This window comes from Bremia lactucae, assembly GCF_004359215.1.
Source record: "Bremia lactucae strain SF5 chromosome Unknown BlacSF5_NotPlaced_49_SHOA01000009.1_1371882bp, whole genome shotgun sequence".
Lineage (NCBI taxonomy): Eukaryota > Oomycota > Peronosporomycetes > Peronosporales > Peronosporaceae > Bremia > Bremia lactucae.
Genome location: NW_027152062.1, coordinates 151,035 through 164,655, shown reverse-complemented (window position 1 = coordinate 164,655; position 13,621 = coordinate 151,035). Strand labels below are relative to the sequence as shown.

The 13,621-nt window shown below is 46.3% G+C and overlaps 2 protein-coding genes across 2 annotated transcripts; both read right to left on the bottom strand.

The window, feature by feature from the left end:
* Nucleotides 1-10: 10 nt before the first annotated feature.
* On the bottom strand, nucleotides 11-2,998 carry CCR75_005153 (uncharacterized protein; the record flags this gene model as incomplete). The annotated part of the gene is made up of 1 exon (XM_067963236.1): nucleotides 11-2,998. One exon carries the CDS (start codon nucleotides 2,996-2,998, stop codon nucleotides 11-13), a length of 2,988 nt encoding a protein of 995 aa, XP_067820244.1.
* Nucleotides 2,999-4,351: 1,353 nt separating this feature from the next.
* CCR75_005154 (uncharacterized protein) lies at nucleotides 4,352-6,220 on the bottom strand (the record flags this gene model as incomplete). Its single annotated transcript, XM_067963237.1, has 1 exon — nucleotides 4,352-6,220. One exon carries the CDS (start codon nucleotides 6,218-6,220, stop codon nucleotides 4,352-4,354), a length of 1,869 nt encoding a protein of 622 aa, XP_067820247.1.
* Between the last annotated feature and the right edge of the window lie 7,401 nt (nucleotides 6,221-13,621).

Here is a 13,621-nt window from a genome sequence, read left to right as displayed (position 1 = left end):
GCGGAAACTATTAAAATGTGAGGGAATTGGGGTAATCGCTAGCAGAACGGCTTTTGTCCACGTCGTATGTAAAGCTGTCGTCTGAAAGAGTACTTAGGACGGACTGGTTTGATAACATGTTCGACGAATGGTTTGATGAATCGGTTCCACGTCGATTTAGTAAGCGAAAGCTGCCATCGTCGCTGCCACCTTTATCGCTAAAAACCAGATGAGATGTCGCAAGCTTGTTTGTCGAGTGGAAGTCATACGAGTCAACCGAGTCGCGCGAGAAGGCAGACTTGGTCACTCCAAAGGGGCCGAGTTCGTAACTTTGTCCCTCGGCCTCGTACATTTCGCGTTCAGGATCTTCCGTACTGAATGCAGCAGTTGATCGATGCTTAAACCAGTTGTTGCTTTCATCGTCATAACTACAATTCGAGTCATTCGAAAAGATTGACGTCTTTGCCTGAGGACTGCTTCCGTAGCCGCCACATTTGCCTGCACGAGCAACTCCCATAACAGATGAGAAGGTATTGTCCTTTTGCTCCATAGTACTTTTACGACTGACAGAGGACACTATCGAGTCGGAAAAGTTGACGTACGATTGCATCATAGCCAATGAACTTGATGTTAAAGCGCCAGATGCACTTGGATCAAATTGTTGGCAATTACTTGTAAGTGAATAAGTGTTGCATGCGACACAGTCAGTTTCCACATCATCAACATCAACGTCCTTGCGCATAGCGTTTAGATCAGCACTGCGCTGCCTTCGCGACGAGGAAGCACTAGATCCTGGTCCAGAAAAACTTGCAACGTACTCGTCTAGTGGAACCGTTGAGGGACGTGAACTTACGCTTGACACGGACATCGCAGTTCCTCTCCTTGCTGATTGACCCCTTGATGACGACGGACCGCGGGACGAAGCCAAACCTCTCGAGGAATTCAGTCCACTAGATGATTGCTGTCCTCTAGATGAATGCTGTCCTCTGGATGAAAGCTGTCCTCTAGATGAATGGTGGTGGCTCCTGAAAGATTGACCTCTGGCCGACATCGGTGATGCACTCTCGCCCGTGGCGAGGTAAGTTGCAAGCACATCGTATGTTGGAATTTCCTGAACATGTCTAGGAGCAGCTGTTGGTGACGCAAGGGCCACTTCAGCATTTAGCGGCAAGTCGCCATAAGAGTATTTTTTGTTGCGAGAAATTGGCGGACGGACATTGCTCCGAGAGCAACTGAAACCCTCCGGAGCCGGCTCCAGCATTGGCACATTTTCTAAAAGCCCACTGTGGGAGCTCTGAGTAGTGTAGCTGGAAATAGTGCCAGACTTCGCTTGGTGCTGCTGCTGACTGTACAATTTCTCTTGCTGATCTTTCTGTTGATTATTCGCGTACCAGTTCACGCTTTGGTTTGATGGTGTCGGCTCCACTTCGTCATAAATTGGTATATTGGACATGTTGTTACTAAACTCAAGATTGATGTCAGTTGCGTTCAGATCGGAATTGATTTTGCCATCATTTTTGTGTCGACAAGCAATCACCACCTTATAAATGATCATGTAGGCTTGGCGCATAAACAGCAAGAAGAAAATCAACATGTTGACTCCAATGATGCCATATGCCACGTTGTCGCGCACTTTTTGAGGAAAATAGTCGTCTTTTGCCAGGACAAACATGAAACAGATAAGAATCGCCTTGGAACCTACCGACATGATACCCATATAGTACAAAACTCGCAAAAGATTCGGTTGACGGGAGAGCAGCAACGTCAAGTACAGCAACATAATGGCAAGAATGCAAATTAACTGCACCACGGCATCATGAACAATGCCGACAATAGCACCAGTCAGGACTGCCAGCAGAATGCGGGGTACAAAAAAAAAGCGGTTGTCAAAATTGTACTCGTCATAATAGGCACTGTACTTGCTACTAAATGCCCGTTGATCGTGCTCATAGGTTCCAATATCCTTAAGCTCGTCCGTATTCTTGGCAACAACAAAAACGCCAAGCCCAAGCGCCAGAAATATTACGCCTACAAGTGCTACGATTCCTAGCATAAAGCGCAAAGTAAATCTATTGGCCGAATTAGCAGGAGATCCTTTCGAAATAAAGTAACATCCAGCCATCGAGAAAATATATTGAGCCAAGAGCAGGGCCAGCACACCGGCCCAGATAATCTTACGATACCATTTGCGTGCTACTTCACCAAATGATTCCTTCTTCGATATTCCACTTACAATTACGACAAAAACCAAGTATAACACATGGAGTGCTGCGATTACACCGGCAAAATTTACGAGTGTGTAATAGAAGAGATCATCGGCATCCACACCAATCATTGTGGCGTATCTCGCCGGCCCAGACTCGCCACCCTCAGTAACAACTCCAATCACATTAGAGCTCGATTCTGCGAGTCTTCGAGTCGCATTATGGTCACTTTCGCTGTTTCTAGAGGCATCGCTGCTTCCCTTTATCAAGTTGAAATTTGTCCAAGAAAGTTCTACGGAGAACTGCATTAGAAATGTTGGTGCGCCTTCGATTCGTAACTGGCTGATCATGCCGGCGAACTGGGCCTGCTCGAAAATGTGTGTCATTTCATAGAAGCCACCCGAACTGCTTAACGCTGCAGTGGCGCTGGGCATGGCCGAGGCCCAAAGCATTGAGCCTGTACCAACCACGGCTGCGCTAGCTAAAGCAGTAGCAATAACCCCCGATGCCGTGTTGCCAGCCTTCGAGTCGAGAAAGTGCAGTGGGCCTGTGGTATCAGTGGGCCATTGCGTGTTGCTGCCGAATACGCACCCAGAGCAGCTATTGGCTGCGATATAGCTAGCATTGAGGTTGCCTATTTCAACATCAGCCGTGAGGTTGAGCGCCTGTTGAATTTGCTTCTCGCTATACGGAAGTGCGTACGCATAGAAAAATAGGCCGAGAGCAGCTAGGATACCAAGAGGCAAAAGCAGCGCGTAGAGCTGCGAGAGCGCTATACATCCGCAGCACTTTGAGGCACAGAAAAGCAGCCCCATCGTGTGCGAGGCAAGGGTGGGGCTCGTGTAGGTGAACCAGTTGAAGCGGGAATGGCTCAAATCTTACGTTTTTTATTGTAGGCACTGCACTGGAAGGCCGAGCTTTCGATGGGTATTCAGCTTGCACAAATTACCATTGGATGAAAATATCAATTAAGCAGAGTTGTTGACCAATGGGAGTTTGAAAAAATATTCGGAGTCCCATACGCGTTTTACGCGACTCATCAAATTAATGCATCAAATAGCAGTTGTACAGCTGTTACTTTGACTATAAGGGCACTTTGGAGCAATTTAACGTGCTGCCATCCGATTTGGCTATTTAGTTGATAGACATTGGGATGCTAGAGAACATCCTTCAACGGTTAGTTGATACCATTGTGTTTTCTGTTAGCTTCAATATTCACTTGCTATTGCAAAACACGCACGATGAAACAGTACTGTATTCGTTATAAATCTAAAAGAAAAAGAGTGTCGTAGCACAACAACAAAAACATGTAGGCTATGACAACTTAAAAGTGTCATATGCAAACTATATTATACGTCAGCTTGGTATTGCGAAGCAAGTTAATATAATGTTTGGTCAGCAGGGTAAGCATTCGCATAAGTTCTGTAACAGCACGCAAATTATAGTAAACGAGCAGCCTTATTATTGAATACTTGAATGGCTGTCATGGGCAACGTTTGTCATTAATCATAGAGGTCGCTATCGTTGTCCGCCTGCCTGCATTTTAATCAGTCCGCCCCTCACATGTGAATCCTCACTACAGTAATCAGCGAATTTTATTATGTAAAGTGGGCTTTAGCGAATTACTCTAACCAGCGATTGGTGCCGTGATTTCACCGCATTTTCATTCCGAAGTCTTAAAGGTAAGCTTGAAACTTAGCAAGCATAATAAGCTTGTGGAATTAGGTTTGGTATATTCTTGACGACACAGTCTACACAAATACGGAATTATCAGCCTGATGGTCGCAGCGGTAATGGAGGTGAAGCAAGTGCCAAATGCAACGCATGCACAATATATTTCTTTAATATTTTTTGTAAATTACTGGTATCGGATTTACTCGTTAAGATTAAACGACTATCTTTGAAAATTGCAACATTTTTAAAATATGATTATAGGAATGTCTTATCAATGAGAAAAAAATTGCTTTGCAGTGCGGTTAATTTATCCATCTGCAAAACAGTAAAAAGAACCGAATTGGACCTTTCTGTAATAATCGAAGCAAAAATTAGCTAAAGCTCCTACAACATTGTGTATCGCGTAGTCAAACATTGTACTTGTCTTTTTCTGATATTTCGACCACTGGTACGAGGTAGATTTTTTATGGATAGCAATGAGAATTCGGTATCGATCAGCTAACGCGCCGAAAAATTATTGCCCAATTTGAATCATCGTAATATGTCGCCTCAACCATCGCATTTTTAGCGCACTTGACTAAGGTTTCAAGCTCGCCCTGCTTGAACATGTGGCAATATCTTTGGACCACCAATCGCTTTTCCAATTTTGCAGTGGTCTTGCTACCACTTTTGTCGATGAAAGACGTATTTTTAGTCTCGCTTGAACACTTCTGGTACTTTTTAGCATCAACGAAACCATCCTCTGTGGGAAATGCAAAGCGCTTGTCAAGATTCCAAGGCACCATAAAGTCCTGCTGCCCTTCCTTGAAGCGCCGACGGGAGCCCTTCATTTGCTCATGAGCCCATGCGTATATAATTCCTCGCCCGCCAATCCGTAGAATACGCAGTAATTCGTTAATCGCTGCTTGTCGATGTCCTAACGTGCTTAAGTGGTGGAGTACAGCTATCGATAGCACAGCATCGCAAGATTGTGACCGCAACGGAACCGCCAACGCGTCAGCTACCATGGCTTCAAGCCCTCGGCCACCACAGATGGAAACGAGGCGAGAGCTGCGATCACCTCCAACTCCAAAGCTATGGGTTGGATCAATACACGTCAGATACTTGCCATTGCCGCATCCTATATCAGCAATAAATGATCCTTTCGGCAATGCTTTTACAAACTGAACAACTTTCGGCCAAGGACTGTGTCGGGTGCTGCTAAAATGAGCAGCTACAGTCTCATAAAAGTCATGAACGTACTGCTGTTCCATCTCTGTAGGGGCACGACTCGTCGACTCTAATATGATAGAATTTTCTTCACCATTTTTAATGCTCGCTTGTTCGCGACAATCAGGAGTATCACACTGATTAGGAAATGAGCATTCGCAAGGGCCCGATCGTATTTTACGAAATGTAATGCTGACTCGACGCTGTCGAGGAACCTGCTCCCCATCGATTACGTCAAATGTGCGGGGAACGATAGCGTGCTCCCACATGTAGCGACTAGGTCCGCTCATGACAGCAAGTGAGCGAACTGGCAGCAGTATGCCTTCGCTTCGGACACCATCTGAATGTCTGAAGTCCATAACAACTTCACTGCAAAGGCTTAATGATGCAACTGTCGTCGTGAATGCTGAGTGGGTGTCCACGTGAAATGCAATTCCTTGTCCAGGCAAATACTCATTTACCGTAATCTGATCCGGTCTTTCACCGTCCATGATTCCGTACTCTGCAATTTTTTCCAGAATCGGTAGTAGAACTTCAGGAATAGGTTCATTTATGGGTTCATTTGGATCGCACCTCCTCGTATCATAATTAAATACGTAGCCAAAATGCTGCACTTGTCTCGCACGGATGGAATTAGCCCAGTGAATTCCATTTTCCCGCTCAAAGAGCGCTAAGCATGCATCTGCTTGTGCTTCAGTTATAAAGTTTTCCACAATACATAGCCCGGGCACTCTTAATGCACTTGGACCTGCATTGCGTCGCACGTCTTGTACTTTGAGTAGTCGGTCGCGTGCCTCTTGCTCCTTGCGGGGTATCGCAAAATCAACATACATCGGACGTTGATTCAGCAGCTCACAGGGTTTTTGGTGCAGCAAAAAGCGCAGTCTTTGAGCATTCGAAACGTCGGTCATACATAACAGCACCACACGACGGGAGCCGGTCCCATAGAGCACACGCCGTATGATAGAACCAGGCTCTGAGGTGTTTAGAATTGACACAGACGCAGACTGCAGTAGCTGCAGCAGAAATGGGACGAGTCTAGACTTAGCGATCGCTACTTCATGAATGCGGCGACTCATTGTAAGCTTCAGGAAGCGGCTGGGCTGGTCATCGGCGACAAAGTCCGTCAGCTGAAAATCTTGACACGTGCTCATAACGATCGAGTCAAAAGGGCAGCATTACAAATTTACCTCCTCAATTAAGGTTTGATATCTGAAATTTCAAGAAAGATAAGCAGGTAAATTTGGAGACCTGAGGACGCGTGCGATACAAGATACACTTGTTTAAGTATTGGTTAATTTTTGAAACTGAACTCAATAAAAAAGCTCTAAGGAAATGCTATATTCACACCCTTTTCTCTTAAATACACACCCTCCCTGCGAATTCTTATAATCACCCTCTTCATTAAATCCATACCCTGTCTACGTCAGTGTGTGGCAAATTTGCGCGCGCTTCACGGAAGCAGAGAGCTGGTTGCGGTAGAGGCAGTTGCGATGGCATTTACGTAAAACATCCCAGTAAGTGAAACATTTTAATATTTTGGGAAATTGGGAATAGGGGGAGTAATGAATTCTTGGACGGCAACGACGACAGAAGTGGCCAAAGAACGGGAGGTCGTGCTTATTACGGAAGTGGTGAATCGATGAGCAGCGGTGCTAGTCACGTTCGAGGATGGCGCCATTGCAAAGTTTTACAAGGTACGACTACGGGTTCACTGCCGCTTTGAGTACTGTATGCATCCGGCGACGCAACAGCGCCAGCTCGATATTGTAACGGGGTGTATCGTTACATGAAATTAACACTTAAAGGTTGATAATAAATATATATAATCTAAAGTAGATAATATTTGGAGAATATTACTTTACATAGTAATATCCTAAAAGCTTATCCATTGGTAGATATAGACCATTTTATCTACTTTCTCCGCGGTCCAGTCAGTGCTGGACGCGCGCAAAGAGAAAGACACATAAGACTTTATTGCATGTTTTGTATTAGTTTATAATTAAGTGAGTATTGAGTAGATAGAAACAGAAGAACTTAGTTATATTAATACAGTTTTCATTTAACCCTCTTTAAGGTACTTGTCTTTAAGAGAGTCTTCCTCTGCACGTACTAGTGAACGCGAAGTGACGTGAGGCACCACTCGCACTATGGCAGTGCGAAGTGGACTTGTACAGAAGCAATACAAGTCAGTAGTGCCCCGTTACACCTGGTAGCACTTTGTGGTCCGTCCAAGGACCACAGTTCCATCATCTAACATGGACATGTTAGACGATAATGGAAATACGCGTCACGTTTCGCGTGATAGCTACTCCTTTCTAAGTGACATCGAAAGGAGTGCGGTCAAACGAATGAGTTCGACCGTAGGGAGCGATGTCATCTTGGGCCATGCTGTCCGGTTTGGACAGAGATGCCCTCCATTCAGACATCGCTAAGTTCACACAATATGAACTTGACGAGGCGAAGGAGAAGGTAGCCTTGCTTGATCAGCAAGGCTCTCAACAGGTAGAGCTGTTGAAGTTACAACAGGTAGAGACCCCTGTACCTGAGATGACGCAACGCGTTGTGCCGAGACCTTAAGATAGACATCTTTAAGTCTAGGGAGTCGAAGAAGACTCCCTCTTAAGATGGTTTGTCGAGTTGGACGATGCCACAGGGCTCGTCACATCGTCGACGAGCAAATGCAAGTCACATTTGCTCAGTCAAATTTGGCAGGTTGTGCCAAATCTTGGGCACTAGACCTTAAGTTGCGCGACCCATATATCTTTGGACGCTAGAGGCTTTTAATGCTCGGGTCAAATAGACGTTTGAACCGGCTAGGGCAGATTTCAATGCTCGATCAGAGCTTCTGAACTCAAGCAAGGTAAGCGTGATGTTCACGCTTATACGCAGCACATACGACTTTAAGCGAGTTGTATCACCAACAACCCAGCTCATGACCACACGTTGATAATGGCGTTAATACAACGTCTTATGTATAGTCCCGTGAAGACCCACCTGTTCCGCTTGAAACTGGCTACGCTTGAAAAAGCAATATCCGTTGCGGAACAGGAGGACCAAAGCTTGAGACAGGCTCACATTAGTTCGTCATCGTATCGTCCTCCAAGACGACACGAGCTTGGATGCCCAGAACCTATGGACCTCTCTTATGTCGAAAGCTAGAAACCTCACTTTTCGAACAATAAGCGATTGCAGAAATGCAATCGCTGTCAAAAGTTAGGACACTACTCTCATGAGTGCGCCGCACGCCCAGTACCGAGAAGTACTGAACGCAATTTTTTATGGACCGAATGCCAAAAAGGGCAACGGTGCGGGTCCGACGTTGTTGCGAAATCACAACAGCGAGGCGAACCGCCAAAAAACGATCGGGGTCAGTACGGGCGCAACGCCCTACTGATCCAGCAACTTCAAGAGAATTTGCAAATCTCTTGACGAAAGTTGCTCCAGACACACAATCATTATGTGTCTCTGCACCTGGCGATGATGTATCCCTCATCACCTTGAAGTTAAAAGTGACAAATGATTTGTCACTAAGAGCACTAGTGAATCGTGGAGCGTCGAGAAACTTTATTCGTCGCCAGTCGCTAGAGGTTCGTAGGCTCAAATATGTTGAGCGCAGCATCCCTCCAACGACGATTACGGTCCGTCTAGCGACAGGCGCATCGATAATAGTAATGAAACGCTTAGTGAAATTTCACTACACGTTAAAAGGTCTACAGTACGATGATAATTCCATCGTACTGGATTTGGATGACAAATTTGATGTCATCCTAGGTTTACCTTGGCTCAGAAAATATGAGCCAAGAATCAGCTGGCAGCATCGATCCGTAAAGACGCCTGCCACTTGTTCATCAGATAGCCATCTGATGAACGTCTTGTTGCGTCCACAAGCGTGTGGATATACTACGAGTGAGTGCGATGGCTTCACTTGTGGTACGGTCGTTAGTACGACTGCACAAGATCACAGTGTGATTACTAATCACCCTGTCATGCACCCAAGAAGTGTATGTTCGCTGCAAGCGAAATACCACTTCTTGGGTGCATCGTCGGTAAACATGGCGTGCGCCCTGATCCTGAAAAGATCAAGGCAATCACCGACTGGCCAGTTCCAGGGACTCAGCTGCCGGCGGCTGTGCGAATGCACAGGCAGCGCCGAAGGTCCACAACTCAAATAAGTCGAGTGGATTGAGACATGAATGTACGCCTAGCCGGCGAAATTTAAGGAAGATACCGATTGTCCAAAATGGACAACAAGATGATCCTAGGTCGAGTAGAGAGTCGACCTAGAGGACCCGACTGTGATAGCGCAACCACAGTCGGAAGACGTTAAGGGAATAAGTCCCCACGTACTCGAGGAGAAATCTCCTTAAATGGTTAATGCTAAAGTGACTGGACTTCAGCATCCCGAGGGATTGATCCCTCGGCAGCCTGCAGATAAAGCCCAGGAAGAAACCGAGACATTGAATGTCTTGGTTAATTACGGATCAAGAGTTGGCGCTTATACTCTTGATCTGTATGCGCCTCCGAAGTTAACTTCGGCGATAACTCAATTACCAACCCTAGAACCTAATACGGTTCTTAAGAGATCTGCGTAGTGATTAAATTAAGCAGATTTGCGTACTCGTCGCAGAGGACGAATACGTGACTAATTTTCGGTAAGTGGTATTTTTGCAGATAACGAACGGATTCTCAGCAGCTCATCGATGGACGAAAGTGTCCTCGATGTGAAGACTCGGATTAAGCGATATAATACTCAATCCGGGGAGTCTTCCGAAAAATCTTTTATACAAGGCTATATATGAATTTAGGGATGTATTCCCTGAAGCAGTTCTATGCGAGTGGCCTAAGGATATAGGCACTCGACACGAGATCGAGCTTAAACCGGGCTCGAAGTACTATGTCATGAAGCAGTGGCCACTGCCTCGTGAATAAGTACTTGCGATCGAAATTTGTTTATCGATCGATTAAAAGCGGACCGTGTAAGGGGGTCAACCCCTCCCCCACATAGCTCTCCGACTTTCACTGTGCGAAAGGCCACAGGCGGGTTGTGGATAGAGCACGCATTCAATAAACTGAATGCGGCAACGGTACCGGCTCAAATGTCGATACCTAGAAAAGACGTAATCATAAATGGTATGTCTAAGAGTACCATCTTTTCGTCGATCGATCTGATGGATGGATTTTATTAGATTCTTATGCGTGAGCGGGACATCCCGTACACAGTAGTGAGTACTCCCAATGGGATGCTCTGGGAATCGCTAGTAATGCCACAGGGACTTAGTAATGCCCCTGCAACATTCAACAGATGCGTAACGGATCTGTTGAGACCGGTGCGAACGTACGTCAGGTTCTTAAACTTATGCGAAAGCATAAGTAATACACAAATCTTATTCGCTGCAAGCGAAATGCCACTTCTTGGGTGTATCGTCGGGAAACACGGCGTGCGCCCTGATCCCGAAAAGATCAAGGCAATTACCAATTGGCCAGTTCCAGTCGATGTAAAGGGACTTAAAAATATCCTTGGGCTAGCGGCATACTTCCACAAGTACTCACGCAATTATGTCGAGATGACATTTCATCTCTCTCTTCTCTTGAAAAAAAATGATAAATGATTATGGAACGCTGATTGTCAGATTTTCTTTGAGGGAATCAAGCAAAGCTGGATAATCGCCAATCTTGGCTATTGCAGATCAAGACAGACCATTCCATGTGGTCTGTGACGCCAGCGATTTTGTAATCGGCTGTGCGTTAATGCATTACGATACAGACGGCGCGAGCGCGTCGTCTGTTACCAATCGCGTCAGCTGCAACCAGCTGAACGCAATTATCCAGTATAGACAAGAACTCCTTGCCATGAAATATGCACTGGCTAAGGTTTAGGGTCTACCTCCTCGGAGATAGACTGTTCATCGTATATACGGACGATGCGTCACAACGCACGGCCGTTAACAGCCCACACCCTCGCAAAGAATGGCGAGGTGACTATCCTTCTTCGCGGAGTATAATTTCTCCGTGGAATATAAACCAGGACGACTTGATGTCGTCGTTGATGCGTTATCACGCCTACCCGATTTCGAGTCAGCAGTGCACTCCAACAGTGAAAATAATCCGACTGTTGCAACACTCACTACGAGTGTTCCGTCATCAACTTTGTTTGATGACATGAAGAAAGCCTACGCAGAAGATAAGGACCTTCTGCGTTTAATGGATCATCTGATGAATCAATCCGATAAATCTTTTAAAAATTTACCGGCTTCATATCGATCGTCACCCGATCGTTACACAACACGCAACGGCTTATTGTATTACACAGCCGTTGCCGGCGCCAACTCACACCGATTTGCGCTTGCGCATCATGTATGAGTGTCACGATGCACCAACAAGTGGGCATCGTGGACGTGATAAATGATAAACTTATCCCATTGTAAGTCGCGACTTTTACTGGCCCCGCCAGTATCAGTTCATGCCTAAGTACATTCGTACTTGCGAGGTATGTCAACGGGTGAACCCCTAGCCCTTCATTTCGTGCACCTCACCAACCTCTCCCACTTCCGGCAGAATGTTGGCAGTCCGTATCTATGGAATTCGTTTTCGGATTCCTGAAGAAGATCACAGAAACAATGAAATCCTTGTTTTGGTAGACAGATTCAGCAAGATAGTACATCTTGTTGCCATACCAGAGTCGATCACGGCTCCGGGTTGTGCCCGTGTCTTTACCGAGACGGTATTCAAACTCCACGGTTTACCCGGTGAACTGATCTCGGATAGAGATCCACGGTTTTCGGCGAAGTTTTGGTAATCCGTGTTCTGATCTCTCGGAACGCGGCTGACCATGTCAACTTCTGATCATCCAGAGACAGATGGTCAGACAGAACGCGTTAATCGCGTCCTCAAAGAGATACTTCGAGGTTACGTCCAATCGTATTCGAATTGGAGCGAGTTTTTACCGATGGTCAAATTCGCCATCAATAATTCGGTGCATGCGTCTACAACGCATACACCGTTCTTTGTGAATGGCTTACGCCATCCTCGCATACCGACCCAATTAGAGGGATCCTCTAGTCTAAGGGGGGGGGACTCGCAGGAGCAAAACCAATTCTGGCTCATGCTCAACACGCGTCGAAAATAACAACGACGCGAGTGATGTCAATGTCGAAGAAAACGACATCGAAAATGAGATTGATCTCATGGCAGTACGCACTAAGCGTACTGAAAAAGACAAAACAAATGAGTTAGCGGAAGAGTTTCTGCTAACTCGAGAATCAATTATCCGTTTCGTTCAGGATTCTATTGCTAACGCAGTGGACCGACAGAAATGGAATGCAGACAAACATGGAAGAGCAAATGTTAATTCATTCAAATTAATGATCTAGTGCTACTCTCTACGGTAAACTTACCTAAACGATTAGTCACTAATGTGGGTAGCATTAAACTACTACCCAAGTTCATTGGGCCTTTCCGTGTACTGCATCGAAGAGGCAATGCGTACACAATAGAATTGCGACGTAGGATGCGAACGCATCCTACGTTTTACGTTGGTCGGCTCCGGCCGTACCATCAGTACGCGGCTTCTTCCGAGGACGGATTTGACCACTCTTTACAAGAATACCCAAAAGATTATTGTGATCGCGAACCAGATTTTCATGTTGAACCTGAAGTTTCTCAGGCCGGTTTCGAAGATCCTCGAAGCTACGATGAGCTGACGACAGCTCATCGCGGACAGCATGATACTTCCGCTCGTACTCCAACAAGGAGTACGCACTCTTCGAACGGTCTTCCAACCGCTCGATATGGTGAGCCTGCACCGTCTGCTCCAACGAGCGACGCTTACCGCGCTCGTGGTCAAGTCCCTCCTCCAAATCATGGAGGAAGCGATCGAGTTTGTCGACCATCGACACTAGATCCGACACATGGGTCGGATTTAATTTTCACTCCTCCGCCACAACCATTGGTGAATTTCCAAGGCTGTCAACGTTTCCTTGTGGAACGTATACTCCGTGATGTGAAGGGGTAGCGAACAAGTTATCTTGTTCGCTGGTGCGGTTTACAACCTTCACATGACAGCAGGGAGCCTCGTTCCCAGCTGGTTGTTGACGTTGAGAGCCTCGTCCGTCAGTATGACGAGACCCATCCAATGGATCATAAGGTCTATCAGAAAACACGCGCCTCTGGCGCCTGTAAATCGATGGCAAAACGTCAATCTCATCGCGCATCTCGATAGAGATGCGAGCCCTTCCCCTGGATCACTGGTGACCCGGCGAGGACGCCGGAGGAGATCGCTGCCCGCGACGCTCTTCATGAGCATTACCTTACGCCGAAGGTAATGACGCGAAGCCAGTATCTGACGCGTTTACGTGATCAAGCTTGTGGGGCTTCGGTGACCTGCATGAGAAAGATTCTGATCGTTTTGTTTCCAAACGAAACAAGGAGTGAAAACGAAGTCTCATTTGAGAACTGGGTTCACCGGGCCCGCAAACTCCGTAATATCTGGAATATCAGAGAGTCTGCGGATTAAGGTGAAGCTTCGCTTCGACTTCGCTAAGCTTTAGGCCAAA